This window comes from Haliaeetus albicilla, chromosome 3 (genome assembly GCF_947461875.1).
Source record: "Haliaeetus albicilla chromosome 3, bHalAlb1.1, whole genome shotgun sequence".
Classification (NCBI taxonomy): Eukaryota; Metazoa; Chordata; class Aves; order Accipitriformes; family Accipitridae; genus Haliaeetus; species Haliaeetus albicilla.
The window spans coordinates 47,510,689-47,533,785 of record NC_091485.1 but is presented as its reverse complement, the minus strand read 5'-3'; the positions used below and the strand labels follow the sequence as shown (position 1 = coordinate 47,533,785).

Here is a 23,097-nt window from a genome sequence, read left to right as displayed (position 1 = left end):
ATTTGTTGAAGTGTGCAGGCAAACTACTGCCTGCTTCAGTGGCAGTAAATGAGTATGTGTCTGCTTCAAAATCAGCCTTATTGCAAACTTGGAGCACATTCACTGAGGTTGAAACAAAGGCTTTTTATAGTAGGGTTTGGGTCATACGCATTATAGTTATAACAAGTCAGCTAAAGGCAGTAGGTTGCTATATTCAGTAATGAACTTGTTTAATCATGTGCTCATATTTGGAAATTGCATATCTCACACTATCATAGGCTGAAACCTCTGATTTCATATTGAATGAATGGTAGGACTTAGAAAAGAAAACTTGAAAGTAACCTTTGTGCTGGACCGTTATATCCTATACAGTATTTGTTGGAATTATTCTGTATATTTATAGAGCAATGTCTTAAAATGTTCTTAGGGAAATAACGGGTCACTGTCCAATCCCCCAGATCTGTAACAAAATGTTAAGATTCTGACAACTGTATATTTAGAAGGTTACTGCTTCCCCAGGGGCAATGGCTGGTCCATGCTGGAATAGCAAAGTGGTGCAGATTCCAGGGTGAAATAGTGTGAATCTGTCCAATGAGGAATGCTAAGTGTTTGCAGCAACCTGCTATGAAGCCAGCTGGCAACATATCCTGTGCAGCCAAGCTGTTGTGTTAGAGGTTCTCCCTTGACTGGCAAACTGCAGGCTTGCCAAGGCTAAAAGGTCAAATGTCAGAAGTGACACTGCAAGGACCTAAAGGTATTTGTTCCCAGTCTAAAAAACAAAGCAGAAAACATTTGCACTTCTGAGTTTGGTAAGGAAACAGGCCACATACATAGGGTCACTGTTCAACTTAGGTCAAACCTTCTGCTTCACAGGGTCTTCCCTGTGGTGTCGCAGTGAGAAACCAGTTTGGGAAGAAGACTGCACCAGGGGGAACACAGAAACAACAGTGAGGATTCAATAACAAAGAAAGATGCTGTAAATGACTGAGGAGCTTTATTGCTACCTTGCAAAATTCCCCCATGCCAAAACTGTTTCCTCAAGCTTTGGTCACTGAATCTGCAACTTATCATTCACATTTAATGAGGTGATTTCATCATACAATCAATCACTTCAAGTTAACACTAAAAAAGACTGAAAGAAAAAAAGGGAAAGATTTTCAACAAAACTGCACAAGATCCAAATTTCCACCCTGTTTCCAACATTGTGATGGTGTAACTATTTGAGTTGCTTATTGTCTTAATTTGTATGGAATTGTACAAATCTTCAAAATCATTCTCCTAGAGAAATTTCACTCTCAGTTATATTGTACTGGATATTTCTGTAGTAAGCAGCAATTACTGAAGACAAATTATGAAAGGTCCTGATGGACAACAAGCTGACTATGAGCCAGCAATACACCCTTGTGACAAAGAAGGCCATCAACATCCTGGGATGCATTAGGAGGAGTGTTGCCAGCAGGTTCAGGGACATGATCCTTCCCCTTGTCATGGTTTAACCCCAGCCAGCAACTAAGCACCATGCAGCCGCTTGCTCACCCTCCCCCCCCCCCCAAGATGAAGGAAAGAGAATTGGAAGGGTAAAAGTGAGAAAACTCATGGGTTGAGATAAGAACAGCTTAATAATTTAATAATAATAATAATAATAATAATAATAATAATAATAATGAATGTAATGTAAAGGAAAATAACAAAGAGAGAGAAATAAAACCCAAGAAAGACAAGTGATGTGAATGAAAACAATTGCTCACTACCAACCAACCAGTGCCCAGCCAGTCCCCGAGGAGCAGCCCCCAGCCAACCTTCCCCCTAGTTTATTGCTGAGCATGACGTCATGTGGTCTGGAATATCCCTTTGGTCAGCTGGGCTCAGCTGTCCCAGCTGTGTCTCCTCCCAAGTTTTTGTGCACTGCCAGCCTACTTGCTGGCAGGGCAGCATGAAAAACAGAGAAGGCCTTGATGCTGTGTAAGCACTGCTCAGCAATAGCTAAAACATCCCTGAAGTATCAACACTGTTTCCAGCAAAAATCCAAAGCATAGCTCCATACTAGCCACTATGAAGAAAATTAACTCTATCCCAGCCAAAACCTTCACACCCCTCTACTCAGCACTTGTGAAGCCACATCTGGAGTACTGTGTCCAGTTCTGGGCTCCCCAGTACAAGAGGGAATGAAGAAGACAAAGCCAGGCTCTTCTCAGTAGTGCCCACTAACACGTCAAAGACCATTGGCACAAATTAAAGCATGTGAAATTCCATCTAAACACAAGAAAAACCTTTTTTTTTTTTTTTTTTTTTCTGTGAGGGTCGTCAAACACTTGTACAGGTGGCTCAGAGAGACTGTGGAGTCTCCATCCTTGGAGATATTCAAAAGCCATCTGGATACAGTCTTGGGAAACTTAGCGGAGGTGACCTTGCTTGAGCAGGGCAGTTGGACCAGATGAGCTCCAGAGGTAAGGTCCCTTCCAACCTCAACCATTCTGTGATTCTGTAGTGTAGAGCTTGAGAAGAACTTTAGGCTTTTTAAGCACAGTGTTGTGACAATGTCAAAATGTGGAGACTCTAAATACTGTACTTCAGGTGTCCTGCTTTGAGTATATAAATTCTCTCTTAAACCTTCACGGATTTTTTTTTTTTTTTTAAATTGATCTTGGGCAAGAAATAAAGCAGTTGATAAACATGAAACCAGAGCTGCATGTGTCCAAAATATCTGTTCATCTGCTTTTGAGTAACAGAATAGGAAAATAAAGTAGCTTACTGCTTTTTTTTTACCTATTAGCAGATAAGCAAAGGCCAGCCGGTGACAGAAGTGCATGTATTGAAAGGGAAAGAAATTACTAATGAAATTCCTCAAGCACTGGCAGCAAAATGGCTAAAGATCTTCAACATCTTTGATGCAAAAAAGTAAATAAACAGGTGAAATTTGCTGATGACATGAAATTGAAAGGTATCATCTATTCAGAGTGAACTGGAATGGAAGGAGGATCCAGGTGACTTTAAGGAATGCTACATTAGAAAAAAGATGAAATGTAATTGCACTGCAAAAAAAGTCCTACATTTGATTGACTAACAGCAGAACTCCTACTCTTAACTTCGAAGATCATCAGTGGAAAAAGACAGTGACAGAATTATCCTTGGGTGTAGTTGTAATCTTAGGTTGACAATAGGCTATCACTTTAATGCAGCCATGAGAAAGAAAATGCAGTGCTAGGATGTGTCAAATGATGTATTGCTAAAGATGGGAAAGTACAATGCCGTTCGTTGTACAAGGACCTGGTGAGACCTCATCTGGAATAGTGTGTACAGGTTGAGCCATGGAATTCTAGCAGGTATGTGGGGAGAAGGGCCATGAAGATGACCATAAGAATGGAAAGCCTGTAGTGTGAACAGAAGAGTTTTGCTTGTTTGCCCGAGTCAAAAGAAGGCATAAGGAAATAAAACTTTTAGGCTAAGACAGTGTTGGCACAACAAACAGATATGAACAAATGAGAAACAAATTTAATCTGGAAATTAGAAGAAACGGAGATAGAAAAAACCCAAACCCTAACTAGCTTTAAGATGGAGCTTAAAGGATTAGATGATGCAGCTACTTGCAACAGTAAGGAATTAGATTCAGTGACCCTTTCTAGCCCTCTGCCAGGAATACAAAGGCCTTCCAGAATGCATCTTTCATTGAAGCATCTAGCACCAAAGGAGATGAACTGCATCCAGATCAAAACAAGAGATTTAAAATTGAGGTCAATCACATTTTTAGAAATGAAAGTGCTGCTGTTGAATTACAGCTATATTTGTGAAACATTTTTTGCCATAACTACAAATTGATTCATCCACAAAGCATGATTCAGATTTCTTTGGAAAGAAATGTCATGTATTTTATCTAAGCTTTTCATGTTTAATATAAAATATTTTATCATATTTATTACTTTAGATTTCACTGAAAAATGGGTTAGCTGGTGAAGCTAAATATAAACTATGCTTCGAAATGAATTAATTTAAAGGCATAATTCAGTATATATTGTAACATCTTAAGTGTCTACTCCTTAATCTCAAGCACACAGGGTATAAAAAATGTGTTTAGTGTTTTCCTCTTGTTTTCAAATGTACTCATCATTGAGCAAGGCATTTTTGGTATTAAGTTTTTATAACATCTTTGCTGTGTGCTACAACAAACCTCTGTTTTTGGATTGCTGGTTTTCAGAAGTGAGTCTCTCTAATCCCGGTAATTTCACTGAGGGGTCCCCTATGTTCTGACCTTTAATACTACATGTATGCGTTCATTTTCTGGATCCAGTCTGAGTGTGGAGAACAGCTATGAGAATAGTTATGCCCATGAGATTTCTACTTGAATCTGAAAAGTCTGTTAGGGGATGTGATCTCACGAGAGTTTTGCTATTTGCTAGAGGTGAAATCTTTCAAGTATAGGCAATACTGTTTTGACATAGTTAATTCTGAACCTGCAAGTAAGCTGTTTTATAGTCTTGAATTCATTAAAATCCAAAATAGCTTCCTTCCCACAAACTATATTTCTCCTTATTGAAGAGATCCTTTATTTAACTAGCAATAAATTACAATTAGAATCAACAGTGCATTAGTTCAAGGAGTTCAAATTAGCAGTGTAGAGTGAGGGGCAACAAAATATTAAATTGCTTCATCCGCCAATTCAATGTGATCAACTTTTCCAAGAAAATGGCAAAAGAAGCCAGAAAACACATATTCTCTACTTTCCAACTTGAAGCCCCTAAGGGAATGGCTCAGTTATTTCTCTGATAAACGTCTTACAATAAGCTGATTACATCCCTGTCCAAGTCAACAAAATCATGTTTCTACCTTTATGATTTGCCTGTTGGACTTGACAAAAAGGGAAGTAATTCTATGGGGAAATCAAGCATGAAAGTCTGTGTACTGTGTGTCTGACTCCTTTTAAAGGTGTGCTGCATGCAGAAAGAATATTTTCTGCAATTTATTCCAGCATGATAAATAGTCTCTGCAGTTGTGTTCCAATTGCCATTGTAAAGAACTGAGGGTGGAAACCCAACAGGGGTCAAAGTGTCAGCCCATGTTTTTAGTGATGCATCTTGCAGCTCTCCCTTCAGTGTTAAAGAGCTGGATCCACAGATGATCTTGTCACCTGGAGCTCTAGGACTGACATTTTTAGAATTCACATTACACCTGAATACATTGAAGGATACTTTCACCAGGGCATAACACTGTCTGTTAGGATCTCTACACTCCTGATTGCACTTCCATTAAATAATTTACAGGTTCTGCAACATTTGCCATGTTATGCAGACAGTGTTTTGGAGGTCTTATAGCAAGTGGCTATAGGTACTCAGGCTAGGGTTGAATCCTATAATCTACGTTATGCATTACTTAAGTCCTGACGCAGTATTACAAAACATTTTCTGAAATGCAGAATAAAAAAGCATATTTGCTGATTATTCTGAGGAACAGATATCTATATGTTAATGTAATATGCTCTGTCCCATTCACTACAATGAAAATCCAGATTTCTGGGTGAGAGATTTTCTTGACATCTATTGGGATATACTAAGGTCCTCAGCTCTCTAGAAGAATTTTGGAGTTATTCTTGTTCTGGACAATTAGAAATATATATATAAAAACTTATCTGAACATAGTTCATCTTCTCAAGGCAAAGTGAGTACCAAAAGCACATTCTTATTAGACCATGCTTTAGGACAATTAGTGAATTGAACGCACTGATACTACTAACTTTTCATATGGATAAGACAACAGTAAAGGATGAACAAAGGAGATCTAGAGAATGAATCTGTAAGTGTATATACTTACTAAAGCTTTGATTCACTGTGTGAAAACCCAAAGACTCAAGCGCTGGAAAAGACTAACAAAATAATTTAAATTCTAAGTCTACTAAAGTGAAGATCTTGAGCTGTATGCTTTCTTTTAAATTAATATATGGAATCATAATTCATTATTTAAGTATTGAGGAAAGACAAAAAGTAGCTATGGATTAGTTCAAGAAGTGTGTGAAAATGTCTAGACTCATGTACATCCTCCAGAGAACAAAGGAAGTATTGCTACTCCCAGACATCCTCATAAGGTGTAAGTGAGATCCATAATATGACACCTAAATTTAGATGTCTTCCTGTGTGCTAGGTATCAAAGCTCCCATTATTGGAAATGGGCATTTAGCCAATTCATTCACTGGAGACTTGTGTGTGATTCAACTGTACAGCCAGCAGAGCCTTTCTTAGAACATCATCCTTTCCAAGGAATGGCTTGAGCTCCTTGCTCCTCAGTGTAAAACGTTATCTTTAGCGCTGTTTATCACATTTCCATTCTTTCAGTTACAGGCATGTTTATTACATGTTTTCTGTCAAGGTGTCTCATAACATCAGTTCATAGAATAGGATGAAGAATGGATCCTAGTGGGCTCACTAGAGGTCCATCTTTGTTAGAAGCTAGTGTGTGAGATTTAGATATGTTATTCAAGCAGCCTCATGTCGATGCTATAATTAACCCCTCTTGCAGTAAGATGTACTGTTGGTGGATTTACTTATTTCGTGGTTGTGTGTAAGACAGCATGATGCTCTGTTGGCCAGTCTGGTACTGCAAATATCTTACTGAAGTCCCTTCATTCTTTCTAATATCTGATCCCTACCTGATCTTTCTCTTCCTCTTCCAGTGACGCTTCCAAGGACAGTATCACTCCACATAAGGGGCAGGGGAAGGCAGGTGGGTGCTGAAAGATGCATGAAGAGGAAGATGAAGTTCCCAGGACATACTATGGGGTGGGGAGCTTGGAGAGCATGGAGAAGGAAATGCCTATTGTGCATCAGCTCTTCTAAGGCCAACTTACTAAAGAAGGGTTGAATAACCCCAAGTTGCTAATCCTGTTTTGGACTCCCTTTAGAACAGGCAAAGACACTTTGCCTCTTTTTACCCTCAAAAGAATCTGGCAAAAAAAGCACACACAACCCAACCTCCCCCAGTCCCTCCAGCCCACCTCCCACCAGGTAACATATAATCCTCAAGTCTCAACAGCAATCAGTATGCCTCTAATAAGATTATTAGCTTTGCTTTATTAGCAGGTGTTCACAAGACCTTATGGTGCATAAGCAGTCAAGATGATAGGAGATTTGAGGCTAGGAAATGACTGCAACAGAGCTATATAGTGGAAGCTGTCTGCTTGCAGAAATTACTAGGATCATTGTTTCAATAATATCCAACTGATATGAGCAACTCACATTTGGATCCTGAGGAAGAAGCCCCACTTGAGGTGGATCGTGATGCTCCTTTCATGGAGAAAACCCCTTTGCCTCTGCGAGTTGTTGTTACAGCCACACGAGGACGCTTCAGTGGAATCACTGCACGGGGTGGTGGGGGAACACGGCCATGGTAATCAAACAACCTAGAAAAGATTAAGTCAGCTGGACTCCATAAAACCTTCTGTGATTTCTTGTCATGGAAGCCCTGTCAACTAAATTTTCATGTTATCTTTGAGAAAATTACCCTTTGAAACCATTATCACTTTATATCACAGTCAAATTAGATTTCAAGGACCTATGCACATTAAGTGCCATATTCAGATTTCAGTCACAGACCAGTGCATAGTTCAGTTTTTTGTGTAATTTAAGTGAGGGATGCGTTATGGCACTCTCTTATTTGCAGTATGGAAAATCCATAACCTGCTTTCCACAGGTCCACATCATTTCACTGCACACAACTAACAGCAGTACATTTTGTTGTGGTGACATTTCAGTTCCTTTATTACATGCATGGCTTAAAGTCTAGTTTTCTATCTGCTATTCTTAAGGATAGAAAAAGAAATACAGTGAGGGACCTGTATGTCCTTCTGAATGCATAGGAAACAGGTCCCAGCATATGTTCTTTTTACTGAAGAATGAACTGATGTAGAATCACTAAAATACCCAGGCATGCTTAATAAAAAAAAAGGTTTTGTTCAAACCAAAACCACTGTAGCAAGTAGATATTCAGAGAATTACCACTATAGTCAATAAAAGATACTCTACAACCAAAATGAACTAGTGTTTCCAAACAGAATACCCCACTCCTAAAAACAATGTTGTTGACAGCAGCTAAACAACCTGTGTAGAAGAAAATAAAGGCAGTAGAAAAAGTGATCAAAGCTACAGATATATTTAGAACATAAAAGCTGTGGGCTCTGAATATGACAGGTCAGGAGAAATAAGTTCAGAAAATTATTTCCAATTCAGAGATTGAAGCAGAGGGACAAGCAACATTCTCACAAAATATTCCTGAGTTTCTTTCAAATGATACTTGCAACTAGTAATTATGGAAATTTATAACTGCATGTTTAATTTTGACAATTCTGACTACTGTCACCCAGCTGGGCAGATAGATACACATTTGAAAACAGACACACAAGAAACAGTAATTCACTCACCACAGTGTCTAACAGCATGCTGAACAGGAAGCAGAATCAAACTTAAGTCTTCTAGCCTGTTTTCTGGCAAGTAAACACCTAATGCTTAAATCTCAGGATCCTTACTGTTGTCTGTACTGTAATACTAGAGACAATATAACCAGCTCCCTCCTTTTCCATAGCTGCCTACAAAATGTGTCACAGAGATCCTGTCACCCCCACTGAACTTGAACTCCACAGCCTTCAACATTCTTACTGAATAAGCAGTTTCTAGCCATTGTGGGCATAACTAAATTGTGTATGAAGATGAACAGTAAAACATTTTTGGGGCTTTTAACAGAAATATTATTGTTTGTTGTCACTCATCATTTATCATATTGGATGATCTGTAGGTTGGTCACAATCTCCCATTTGATATTACTGGAACAAAAAGTTTCAGGAGAATGGTAAGCTATCATGCAAAAGATCATTACACAATTACTCCTTCAAAGGTGATTTTTTTCCTGGCTTCCAATAGTTCATGTTAAGATAATGTAGTGAAATGCAAAACTATGCTTCCTTTTTTGAAATATATAATAGGATTGTTATCTAATATTACTATTCTTACTTTTATTTCTGAAATTATGTGAAGCTTTTGGGCTTGGTATTTTGTTGCACCAAGTTCTACATATTTCAATGATATGCTTTCTTTTAAAAAATGCTTCCTTTTATCAGTTTTGAAGTACCCTGCCTCTTTTTCTTGTGCTTGTAATATGAGAAATGATAAACAGAAATGCTCAGTTCTAAAGCAATTCTTTGCCCCCAAAATCACTAATGTGTGTACAACAGTGTCTTTTCTTTCACCCACCCTTCTAAATTGTGCAGTCTTGATTTTGTCAATCTGTCTTCATACAGATTGTATTTTACAGCACTAACCATTCTTGCCACCCTTTTCTGACCCCACCACTGCTTTAATCAAGTTAAGATAGGTGTATTCTCCTTTCAGAGAGGTTGGAAAATTAATGAATATTAGAAAGCAAGACCTATGGTTTGGGATAAACCACAGAAATTCAGAAAGTTCAGAAGTTCAGAAATTCTACGTGGTTCTATGACTATATTTCTTAATTTATATTTCCTATAGGCATGGTGATAGTACATCAAACTCTCCATGGGATTTTCTTTTTCTTGCCTACTATATAGGGCTTTTCATCTTCCACGTCCATTCACTTGGATCTAACAGAGACCCTTAACCTTCTAAGGTTTTTATTGTCAACAGATCAGCATGTCCAGTCTTGTGAGGCCAACCTCATATTTGGGTTTTCTACCATAAAAGTTCTGCTGTCTTAATCCTGGAAGATTTAGAAATCAGAAAATTATACTATTGAATAGATTTATGGACACATTTCACTGTCAGTGGTTTTCCATTATAAGACAGTCACCGAGACAGACACCAAGTTCCACAGAAACAACCTTTAATGTCCCATAAGTATTTCTCTTGTTGTGGAAATGTAACCATTATAGTTGTTCATTTTTTGCTACCCATAATGTACAGAATTAGGGAAAAAACTAAAGACACATAACTTTAATATTCAGGTGGCATAGATCAGAAAGAGTACTCTGTTTAAAAACATACAACTCCACTGATGAAATTTGGAGCAGTAACCTTGGGGAAAGTAAACACAAGCCTGTGGAAGTTAACTTTTTACTGGACATGAGCTGCTCCTACTGTCAAGGCTGCACTGAGCAGGATTAAACTGCATTGATGGCTTTTACTCCATATGTTTATAGCTCCCTCCAAAGTGAGCATAGTCTTTTACATGCAAACCCAAAAGTAGTGGCTCAAATTGAATCAATCCCAGGAAAAAACAAAACCAAAAAACATTGTTTCTACATTTTTCCTACAGTGTTCCTAAGCAGAAAGGTGTATAGCACACGATAACTTAACTTCAGGGTGTAACCTGCTGCACTGCTATTGTCCATTCCTTTACATAAAAGAAATCTCAGATTAGAGGAGGTTGGTGGAGCAATACTTTGTTCTCCTCTGACTCACTTGGTCTATGCTAAACCAGGCTACTCTAATGCAGAGACACAGCACTGCTGGATCATGAGTTGGTTATCCATGGTCATTCATGTTAACCCTGTGTTGTGGTGATTCTGCTACATCTAAATGAATAAATTCCCACAGTGCTGAGCTAGGCTGTGTGTATGTATTCAAGGCACAAGCCTCCAATTGCTCAGATATCCACGCTTCTTTTCCTCCTATAGAAACACACATGCTGTTCAACTTGTGGTTTTGCTTCCCCCAAGGTCCTTCTAGACTTCTAAACGTTCTTGGAAGACACATTTTTCAGGAGACATTCTATATCTTTTCATACACATGAAAGTATGTTCCAGTGAAAGTAAGCCTGGAAGAACTCTGTAGGAAGAAACACTGAGCAATTAAACTACCATTAAACTGTTCAGCACAGAAAATGTCCCAAAAGCTCTTAGAGAAGGATAAGACCAAAAGAGCTGTTTAATGAGCATACATTTGGTAGTGGTAATCTTCTCTGTAATATATTCAAATAGTCTTCTGATACACAATAGAAATAATAAAGTGAATAATATGTAAAATCAGAACAGACCTGTCTAACCAAAAGACATGATTACATTATAAACAAACAGTAGAAATAGTGTAGGATGTGCAAAAATATAACCACACATACCGATTGTAGAAATCATCTCTGTAGTAATCATAATCAAAGACATAACCACTGTGGAAAAACACAGAAAAACAAGAATGAACTGGCTTATAGAAAAATACACATTGATTAAATCTGTTGTGGTAATATTGGCTTACTCTCACATTCCAAGCCCTTCTTCAAAGTCCTTCCACTTCTTTTCCACAACCATACACTGTACATCATATTTGTCAATCCTGTTGTCAGCTATCACTGTAGTGTGTTTGGAAATGTGAAAGTCTGGGGCATGCAGAACAGTGTAAACAGTTGACAGCACATATAGAAAGGATTTAACACAGCACGACAGCTCTGTAATTAGAAGATCATTATAGTGTAATTCTCTGAGTGATCAAATGAAGTGAACACTCTAATACTGAAGCCCTCTTCTTTGCTGGACTAATATAACATAATCAGCGGACTAGGAAGACTGTTAAATACGTGAAAGATTGGTAAATGTGTGAGTAGGTGAGCAGAGATAAGACAATGAATTTGATTTATGAGAAACATGAAAAAAGTTGGACTGTTAGTCTTCTTTCATCATAAAGAGAAAAGGAAAAAAATTAGGAAAATGAATGATGCAAGCAATAGTGTTACAGAGATGCCTTTCCTCTCAGGTTCAGAGGGTATGTCGTGGTTTAACCCCAGCCAGCAACTAAGCACCACGCAGCCGCTCACTCACTTCCCCCTCATCCAGTGGGATGGGGGAGAAAATCAGGAAAAGAAGTAAAACTCCTGGGTTGAGATAAGAATGGTTTAATAGAACAGAAAAGAAGAAACTAATAATGATAATGATAACACTAATAAAATGACAGCAGTAGTAATAAAAGGATTGGAATGTACAAATGATGCGCAGGGCAATTGCTCACCACCCACCGACCGACACCCAGCCAGTCCCCGAGCGGCGAATCCCTGCCCCCCACTTCCCAGTTCCTAAACTAGATGGGATGTCCCATGGTATGGAATACACTGTTGTCCAGTTTGGGTCAGGTGCCCTGGCTGGGCATGAGAAGCTGAAAAATCCTTGACTCTAGTCTAAACACTACTGAGCAACAACTGAAAACATCAGCGTTATCAACATTCTTCACATACTGAACTCAAAACATAGCACTGTACCAGCTACTAGGAAGACAGTTAACTCTATCCCAGCTGAAACCAGGACAGGGTAATATACATACCAATCTGGGAAAAGACAGGCACCATCAAGGGAAACAAATATAGGTAGGAAATTGCAAAGGTCCAGGGGAAAACTATTTTTGAACTGTCAATTGCAAAGTCAATCCTAGATTGATCTTCCTAGTTTTGCATTCCATTAGCAACTTTCTACCTTTATGGTGAAGAAATAGCAATGAAGTCTATCTATCTCACACATCCGAAAAAATAGAACCAAGGAGCTAATAAATGGTCTGCACGGAAAAGTCACAAGGGATCTGTACTCTGCCTGATGAAGGACTAGTAACACAAACCCCAAGTTTTTCACCTGCCTGAGAAGGACAATTGTGAATAGTAAAGTATGAGAGGCATGAAGAAAGTATCACAAAAAAGGAGAAGCTTTAGATAAGAAAGCAGAAAGGTAGAAAGGAGAGAGTTAGAAAGGACAAAGAACAGCAGAAAACATTCACTGAAAATAAAGGGGGATGAACCATGGTAGCTACATATTAATGAAGTTTGTCTTCACTGGGAATGGACTTGTGGATAATTTCTGCTCTTGAACATTGAGCAAAATGTCTTCAGTTTTTTTTAGTGCATAATTTGAAGAATGGCTCAAGAATTCTGAGTTCTTTGGGTTTGTTTTTCTTCATCACATAATGCCCCTTTCCCCTTTTCTTCCCCTTCCTATATTTCAGAGGTTGACCACTTAAGAGAGGGAAAAATGGCAGGCTTAAATTACCTCAGTAATCATTTCATCCCAGTGTTCTGATTTTGAAAGCTTGCAATTTCCCTTGTCTGCAATGGGCAAAAGCATCCATCAAAGGAACAGGAGGTCAGGGGACAGTTTCCACCTCTGCCACAGCTGCCTCAGATGCAAGTGCCCCAGTGAAAGTGATAGGATAGGTTGTACTGTCTACCCACGTAATACTGGACCAGCAGTGAAGATCATGAGACTCACCAGGTGAGAAAGCTGACTGTAGTCCTGTTGGTAACTCATTTGAGAAAAGAAAGCCCTATATGCCTTTTATGTGAAGTGCTTATTAAATAAAACAGCCCTGAGAGACTAGAACCCAGCAGCAGGTAAGCTGTGTGTAGCAGAGGAAGCAAAATAACATTAAGTAATATTACTCAGACCTTGTATAGTGATCATATTTCTGTATCTTACCTTAACACAAAACTAGCAAAATTTTCCCTAAACTATGTGACAGCTCTTATTTTGTCTTTCATTCTGTACCAGTCTACATTGAACTAAGAGGTAGCAGGTAGCAAAGCTATTATTTTATTTACAGCTTTTCACAGTTTGCCAGTGGTTTTAGTTAGCTGAATGATTAATAGCTGCACTAAGCCCATACTTAATATTCAATCTGTGCTTTTAAGAAGAACGTAACAGATAATTTGAAGAAAAAAGATTAAATTTAAAAGGCCTGTCACATGAAACCTTTCACCTGGAGTGACATTAATTTAATTTGCATAAAGACCAGATAAATTCAGTTTTTCAAGGTTGAAGACCATGAAGCTGATGAAGAATAATTCACTTTACACCAGCTAGAGTAAGGCTGAAGGACAGCTATATTTTTCCGTGGCAACTCAAGTCTGGCCCATAGGACAAAATAAGGACTGCTGACCCTTCACTGGGCTTTCAACATGTGGAACTTACTTTTAACATACAAATGCCATGACAGAGATGGCTCAAAGCCATCCCTGGGAATGGTGGCACTGATGAGGCACAGGAGGGAGAGAGGTCTCAGGCAGAGACCTGAGTGTGCTAGTGAAAAAAGTCAGTAGGTTTGAGAGAGGGTCGAGTGGTTGGGAAAGGCTCACAGGTTTCTCAGATGAGGGTAGTCACAGGCAGTGGAGGTTTTGGGTGGGCAAAATGCAGGAAAGGGTTTCTGGTGTGACAACTGATTATTTTTCTCCTTCCCTACCTTCTGCTCTCACTCTGCCACTGTACCACTGAGTAGACCCTGTGACACAGCATTCTTCATGCAGAATATTTTTATATTGTTGAAAAATGTGGCTTATTAATTTTTTATTATTTTTTAATTTAGTGTAACATCTTGGATAATACTTCTCTTTTAAGAGAAGCAGTTTTGCACATCAGTCAGCCCCTAAGAATTTAATTCTTTTGCTCTGTTCCCTGTTCAAGTAACTTCTGTCTTGAAACTGAACTCAGTTCTTCATGTTCCTTCAGCTTTGCAGATGACAGTTTCAACCCACATGGTCTAATGCTTATCTGGGGGACCAGAGTAGGAAAAAGTAGAAGCACATTTTGGAGTCTTGTTATCGTGTGGCAGTGTAATCTATGAATTCTTGTAAATTTTCATGTGTTGCTTATACTACCTTTTAAAAATGTTTCGCTACTTCAGAAGCATCTTATACTGTCAGCATGTCTTTAATTTTCACCTGGAGAAACCCCAGCAGTTTTCATACAGTGTTTTACAGCTGAAGCTATCTAAACAACTCTGCTACAGCTGTTGCCTCTAACCTTAAAGTTAAGGTGCTTTGCATTTTTTCATGTTTTAGTTCAGTAGCATCCATTGCTACCAAGGTAAGAGATAACTGCTGGTATTCTGTATGTTGCATGACCGTCAGTCTCTGAAACGGGCAAACACATGGCTTTGGCTGCAGCAAATGTAATCCAATTTGTCATTCTCATCCCTCTCTCTGACAAAATGTTACTGAGCCTGTGGCTGGGATGAGATGCAAACATATTGTGGCTTCTAACAGTGCAACCTGCTAGCACAATTGACTAACACGAGTTGATTTGGTTACATTTCTAGTCTGAGTTCATTGTAAATGAAATCATCACAATTCAAGGGTATCCCTGTTAATTAAGTTCCATATCCCGCAATATGGGTTCTGGGGACTCCAGCAGAAGGTAGGGAGGGAATCTCTGCTTTCTCCACAGATCATTTGGGATCTCTGCACTGGCAAAGGGCATTTCTGTGTGGAAGTAGCAGTCATATGGAGTGGGAAAGAACCAGTTCTGCACGTACAGGACTTCTTACCTGGGACCACTGGCAAAGATGTGGCAACAGGTACTTGACCCTCAAGGTAGGAATAGCACGCAGAGGTACTAGAGGTCTATGGGCTGCTATGAGCTCTCAACAGAACAAGGGGGTCAATTCCTTTTTCCCTTTCCCACTACTTAGTCTCCTTGAAGAAAGCTGATGGGAATCAAGTGTCGGTCATGGAGGAAAGACATTTATCCTTCCATGCTATCTATTAAAATAACAGAAGAAGAATAGTACTGTAGGACCTTATCTGTAAGTGTTGACCCTTATGGAATAAGACAGGTAAAGGAGAGTGGGTTTAAAGCTTTGGGAAATCTTGATGTGGATCCTTCTTTATATCCATGATCTGGATCTCTTTTTCACTCTCTGAAATTCTACCTGCTGCTGTGACAGCACAGGCAACACAGAGGCAACATGCAGTAGCTCCTGGGGTTAAGTGTCCTTCACTGTGAGTGCTGAGTTAACAGCCCATGGATGCAAGAGATCATGTCTTAGAGGTCTGGGGTTTTATAAAGGCAGTTTCTACTCCTCTTGGCTGTGAAGGAGTTGTCCTGCATGTGTACTGAAAAGGCTATGAACCAATGACAATGAAATGAACCCAAAATGGGTGACCTAGGAGGAAAAAAAAATGTCTTCTGTAAATCCCTTCTGTTTTTCCAGCAGATCTCACTTGGCTTTTTTCTTTTTCATTTTTTTTTAAGTTGAATGACGATGTTTCATTTGTAATACTATGTTGAAGAGATTATACTGCAAAAGCAACCAGTACATCCATAGTTCACACTTATGCATGCCAAGGGACACACATAAGCTTTGGTCAGTGCTGCGGTATAAAACACAAAGCACAAAATTAGCACAGATAATCACCGGCACTGAGATCAAGGTGACTGCAGGGCTCTTAACCTCTTGAGAGTTATTCCTTAGCAACCCAACAACCTGTGTTATGGAGGCTGCAGGAATCACTCGCACAGTGTTGAATACCAAATACTCAGCAAGTTGGAAGCAGAGAAGGGTTTAAATGAGCCTGTGAACTGGTGGAGTCAGCGGTTTCCTAATGGCACTGTAAACAGGCAGATTACTTACCCACAAACATATGCCATCTCTGCAATATTAACAACAGAACTGTGTGCATGATGCTGCTATTAAAACAGAAGACATTAAAAGACACTGCAATGCTGACACTGAGGCAAAGAAAACTCATCAGTAAAGCATGTTTCTGTTAAGCAAAAGTCATGGTTCCTTTTTCTGACCTGGTATCATCAAGGCAATCTTGTACGAGCTGTCTCTTTTAGCTTCACTTCACCTAACACTATGCCTGCTTTAAATTGTGTATGCCTGAAGATTAAAGGATTCCCCAAAGACCGTATTTTCAGAGTTATGATGCTGTACATATTCAAATTTCCTATGCAAACCAGCAGCAGCATGTGTGTCAGTCAGGCAAATGCAAAGTTATACTTCTGCATCTTTGAAATAGACCTATGGATGTTATGTCTTTATCTGATTATATTGTATATTGAAAATTTATTATTACAGTGTAATCTTTCCTGCGTTCTGTGTTCTATGCCCACAAAAGATTTTTATAAACTAATGATCACATTCTGTTTTAATTTACTTAGCTCCAAACACTAGTGAGTGTAACTGACTTCAGTGGAGTTATTCTGACTTTAGAATAGTTAATGCAGAACAGAGCAGAAATAGCTTTTGTTATTTTCATGGCAACAAGAATTTCTGTCTTGCATGTGAGTCACCCTTAGCTAATATCTCTTTTTCTTTCCACAGGTACAAAGATGTATTTGTAAATCATAAATGTTGACAAACCAGGCATAATGTATCTTAATTCGATTGACAGTGCTATCACCATTTATACTGTCAATTGCTTCTCTGTTGTCAGGGCTGGATAAAAATATTAAATACAAAAGCAATATTCCTTCAATCAAACTCTTTTTAGGAGGCACATATCATCCTAATGGTTGAAACTAGTATTCCAGTCACTTGTAAAATCATTTCTCTTGTCATGTAAAAAGAGTGCTAGAAATTGTTCCTGTTGAGTACAAAAGAGAATCAGTCTAAACAGACATGATGTTAAAAAAAGAGTGTGGGTGAGGGTAACTAGATGATTTAGAGATGGAAACGTTCCCTGCTAGAAAATCAGTTGGATGGCAATGACTTTCATGAGCTATTGAAAAAAATGTTGGAGATTTCAGGCCACTTTTCAGAGGATGGTTACCTACGTTCCCCAAAGACATGAATTACATTGGTGGGCTGTATCCTACCTTTACTTTAGAGATGATTTGGTTTTAGTTAAGGCTGAGAATGCTGGTAGAAGTGGAAGGACACTTCTGTTTTGCAGTTCAGGCTGTATATTCTGCAGAGAAAGAGAATATTCTCCAGAGCCTGCTTTTTGCTGACATACTTACTGTCAAAAGACAAATTTTGTCAGTGATTCCTTCAACTAATATAATCTTGGAGGTTTACAGCAAAAAAAGAGGGATCTGGGAGAGGAAAAATAATTGCAGAAAGGTATTTTACATTCATTTCCATAGTGCAGTTATGAGGGCAAATAGTTATAATTAAAAACAAAAAATAACCACCAAAATCCCCAGCCACTAGTCCAAAAATGCCAAATGATTGAACATAACCTATTATTTGTATATTTCAATTACAGATAAATTTTCATAGTAATTTTGTAACCATAAGTTAATAAAAGTTTTATTCTAATTCTACATGTTCATTCAATTAATAAGTGCAAGACAGATTTATTTTTTTTCTTGAGGTGGTGGAGAAGTATGGAGTCAAGTTTTAAAAAGTACAGCAAAGAATGTAGTACTGCTCATGGAGAAATTTTTTCTGCAAAAGTGAAAAATTTTTGGCAAATCTAATCTGAAGAGGTACATTTTGCCCAAGCAAGACATGTATACATAAAATAGCTGACATACAGTACTCCATTTTCCATTAAAGTATCTTTCTGCAGGCACTAGGCAGAATTTATTTGCAGTATGATTAGGCTGTATTTTTTTTCTGTCTTCAGATACATCCCTTCTTTACCTTCATCCTCTCTCCCGAGAACTATTTTCCCAATGAAATGTATTTTGGGAAAACTGTTGAACTTACTCTCCAACCTGAATTTTAGGCAAAACTTGGGCAAATATTCAAAGTTGCATATAAACTATCAGGTAATTAAGTCACTTAGACACTTTCCTGTAGAGGATTAGGCAAAGCTTGTGAAGCAGAGGATAGCAAAGACATCAGGATCGATATTCAGACTCTGGGGATCAGCTGGCCTGGGAGTTGTTTATGGCAGCCACACAGGCACAAATGATGCAGGGATTTCAAGGCAAAATTTAGCCCCAACAATTTTCTGTACAGCTAAGTGCTAAGTATTAGAATTACTCGTAGTAAAAACTACTTACTGTGGCTGCAGGGACAGTCTGTGCTTCACACTGTTAGCCTGATGCTTTTTAGAAACATAATAGTAGCTTTTGTATTTAAAGAAACCTGAGTAAGTCTACTTAATGTCTCCCTGACCTTTCTCCTTCTGCTCTTAAACTATTTTTCTGTCATCGAAAGTAATCTCCAATTACTTATGTTTCCCATGAAAACATTTTATAGTAAGGTAATGAAAAAGTTTTCCAGTGGCCTAACCATTTCCCAAGGTATCCCTTAATTGTACAGAGCGACTGGTAAATTCCTGTTGTCCGTATGGTATTTTTTTTTCTTAGTACAAGAGTAATGAGTCCTGCCTCTTAAAAATGTGTTTTAAATTCAGTATATTCAAGGTACTACTGTCAAACCATACACATGTGATTGATTATCCAATTTATTAGTAATATTGTATACATTGCAGGAGTGTCATTTAACTTGGTTTGACAAGTACAGAAGACTGTCATTGACAGGTGGAAGAATAAGTGATGGGTTTAGGCTTTAAAGTGTTTCTGCAGCATTTCACTGAACAGCAGATTGATAAATTTAAATCGCAGTGGTAGCACTGGAGCTGAAAGACTAACCACTTAAGATTACAAAAACAGAACTCTGAAAACTTTGTGTACTTTTCAGAGAAGCAGTCTTAGAAGCGATGAATAAAACAGAAAAGCACAGTTCACAAAAGGTTAATCAATTACAATGTGACAATGTCAGAATTTATGTAAAGAAAAAAAATTTCTAGAAAATTGCAACACATGCTTTCCTCTCCCCTTTTCAAACTGTCAGAAGGCTTAAATTAAATTTAATTCTGTTCTTATTTACACTAAGTTTAATGATGTAATTTAATTATTTTGGATTGAGCAACTCAAGGTTTAAACTAGCAAAATGGAGACATGAAAGAGACCATAACTGTCAGTGTCCTGAGTACAGCTTGTGAAGACAAGACGTACTGCTTGTTTTTCCAAGAGTGCGCTTTGCGAGTGAAGTTACAATATAAATGGAAATACCAGATACTGTGAATCTAAGAAAGCGTTCTTGTACTCCTAACCCATTGTGCAATAATTTCCATGGTAAATGGATATGGGAAGTGCACCTGATACAAAGGAGATTCTTCTATAACTGAGCACAAGATTAGACTCAATTCCAGTCTGGTCAGAGATGAGTGGAAAGGGCAGTTGTGCATCACATGACCAGTTGTGTATCCTCTAGACCAGTGCTAACTATGCTGACTACCCTTCCCTTGGTTTCTGACAAATCTGTGCCTCCTAATACTTCAGCACTCTGAAAGGGCCTGTGTCCATTCACTTTCTACTTACACAGTGAAGGAAAGATTTCTCTTCTGTAAGGGAATAAAAAGTCACAAAACAAAGGAATTCCTAAAGTATCAGTGGAAAGACCTTTTGATTTACAGAAAGGTAGTCAAATTTCAGCACTCTGAACTACCTCACTGTAAATCCAGAATAAAGCTTGTTGAAATCAAGGGATCAGACATATTATTTATCTTAGATGTATATCTGTTTTTTTCCAATATATTTATTCTCATAAGAGAAAGGATTTTTGTCCCAGATGACTCACCTGAGTGTAGCATGTAGCAAAACAACCCGGTGGCTTGTCATGATATTGGTATTGTGGTTTCCTTGTACAATTTTAGACAATATGGTAGAGCTACTGATTCCTTGTCACACAGATATGACGTGAGTATGAATCATCTAGCTGAAAATTTTCTACATATCTTTTCTAATTTGCAAATAAGTACTGTTTGACACTTACCAAAAGACTTCTTCCCATTAGGAAATGCCCATACGGGTTTCTTTTGCCTGCTCTAGTGTCTCAGCCGACTTGCAAGGCTGGCCCCTTGTCCTCTGCAACTTAACTTAGGCATGGCATGCCTTGGAGGGAGCTTAGAAACATTTTCCTATCTGCAATGGGCAAGAACTGAGGTTCTGTGCCTGTCTTTTTTGAGGAATGTCTTTTTTGCTTAGGGAGGGATCTTTCTCAAGTTTCCTCATATGGTTGTGCTCCTGCCTTCCTGGGCATGCAGGGAAGACAGTGCAGTCTAGGTACTCTCCTGCTTTACTCTGCCTGGTCCATTTCTTTATGGTTACCTTCTCACTCTGAGGGCTTACTCCGCTCCCTGGTTCACTGTCAGGGCACCCATCAATATGGAGTATTAATCATTTCCTCTCTTCCTCATTCAAGATTTTTTGTGGAGCATATCCAATGTAGAGTTTGATCAGGTTACCTTTTTGGCTTCAGGTTTAACCTGTTTATCCCAACCCTAAGCTCCTTAAAATACAGTAGTCATCTTTGTAAATCACATGTTGTAACCTCTGTCAAACATTTTGGTAGCATAACAGATGTTAATCATCCACAGTCTCACTATTATATTTACCTCCCCCCCCCCCCCCCCAGATTTGGGGAGTTCAGTATGTGTTTTATGTGATCTTCTCTTCACCTCCTCCCTTGCACTCCCTGGATGTTACAGGACCTCTTCTGGAGACTCCTTCATATCACCGTATTAAGCTCCAAGGAAACGGTTGCACAGATTCACGTTTTGACAGCTTGCTTGCAGCAGGTGGGCAAATTTCATTAACTTATTGTTATTGTCTGTTAAGAACATAATACTAATATTTGTGGATAAGAGACCACATTCAATGGCTAGAACACTAGAATTGAGAATATTTTTTATCCTGCTTGGGGAGAACATTTACAAATGTTTCTTTAGTCTTATCAACCGTAGTAAAAATGATTCTGTGTATATTAAAAAGAAAATATTAATGCATTCAGACTCTCACTTAGAAAGACATTCATCACTCCTAAATAAAATATAGTAACCATCATGGTTTTCTAGATAATGATCTGTATTTCCATCTTTTCTCTTTCATACAGATTAATTTCATAATATTTTAGATATTAAGAAAATGACAGCAGAAAAGAGGGCTCAGGGAGCTTTATGCTTCCGTTATTGCGATTGCCATTTTCTGTAACATGTGTCCCTAGATCATGTGGTCACATTCCCTGTCAGATTAGGGCTTTGCTTGCACTGGTATGCATCAGGGCTAGTAAACATTTATAGAAAGTTTCATTTCAAGTGTTTTATCACCGCAGGAAATGCACATTAGGAGTTAACAATACAGACACATCTTAGACTAAATTTGGTTTTATATAGTCTATTGAATTAAGCTACCATAACAATTTAGTGCTGAGAATTGCCTCCAGCATCTCTTCCCAAACCACAAGACTCTGTGAAGGAATTAAAACTGTTAAGGTCTCTCTCTCTCTCCCCGCCCCTCCTTCTCCCTCCCTTACCTTCTTGCTGATCTTCCCTCGCATGATTTTTGCCTTCTCCCAGCAAAACCGCATTACCATTACTCACCCTTATACAACTTACATGACTGGAAGGTTATTTTTCTGTGGATGCTCTACACAGCAAGACAGTTTTATAGCCCATAAAGTATCAGCCAGAACATGAAATACATCTAACTACTGACACCTAGACAAGGTCTGCTCAAAACCAAATCATATTTGATTCCAGATTTAAAGTGTAATCATGATTAACATGTATGTGTGTGTGTGTGTGTGTGTGTATGAATAAAAAGATTAGTTTTGTGAGGATACAAGGTCTTATTCGATACCTCTCAGGTTCCTCCATCTCTTCTAAAGAAATGCAAACACTTTGGCATAATACTGCTATATAAGCCACATTAACGACCTCCAGTTTTGCTTCACTAGCTTCACTGTCTCAGAAGATGTAGCTTCCATTTCCATCCCATATCCTCTTGTACACCAAAAAAGGATAGACCTGCAGGATAAATTACATTACTTGAGAAATGCTTCAGTTTTCCTCTTTTGTGTATTGATCCTAATTTCTGTGAAGGTGTTCGCTATTTTCAGGTAGTCAACAAATAGTTCATAGGAAAAATGCAGTCTGAAATTTGGTAATTTTTCATTTTGACTATTTGTTGTTCATAGGCTGCCTGGAAAGCTACCTGCAGTTTCTGTCCCTTGATTTAGATGGCAAGAGAATAAACAAGGCCATACCTAGTAGGTACTTTTTGGCAAATAATTGCTTCTGATAAAATTCCTAATTTGCTGGGACTTACAAGTACTTTGGTGGCTATCTGGGTGGTTATGAAAATGTTTGACAAAAGTAGCTAGCTACAGGACGATAGCTGATTCAGCCTCCCATTCTTTCCCCTGAGAGTAAGGGCTCCAGGACCCACGTGTGAGAGAGTTCAGAAAGGTTGTTTTTGTATAAAGCATTAGAAGCAACTGAAAAGAAAAAAAATAAAAATCAGTAACTGTATTTATTGGAAATTGCTTTTTTTAAAAATTAAACAAATGCTTTAGCATTAGCTACAGACTCACTACCATAGCAATATAAACTGCCAGTTGCTCGTCATGCATGACAGATCCACTCTGATATTTCTACTTCACATTTAAGGCACATCCTCCAACT

At 38.4% G+C, this 23,097-nt stretch overlaps 1 protein-coding gene across 11 annotated transcripts in view; it reads right to left on the bottom strand.

The window, feature by feature from the left end:
• RALYL (RALY RNA binding protein like) overlaps positions 1-23,097 on the bottom strand; it is a 402,380-nt gene that overhangs the window by 27,219 nt on the left and 352,064 nt on the right. For 7 of the 11 annotated variants that reach the window (XM_069779585.1, XM_069779591.1, XM_069779583.1 and 4 more), the window contains 3 exons: positions 11,044-11,091; positions 7,200-7,363; positions 6,614-6,694 (listed from right to left, as the gene is read on the bottom strand). In XM_069779585.1, coding sequence (XP_069635686.1) covers positions 6,614-6,694; positions 7,200-7,363; positions 11,044-11,091 — 293 coding nt within the window. The remainder of the gene's footprint in view (positions 1-6,613; positions 6,695-7,199; positions 7,364-11,043; positions 11,092-23,097) is intronic. The other 4 variants (XM_069779593.1, XM_069779592.1, XM_069779589.1 and 1 more) reach the window with 1 other exon arrangement.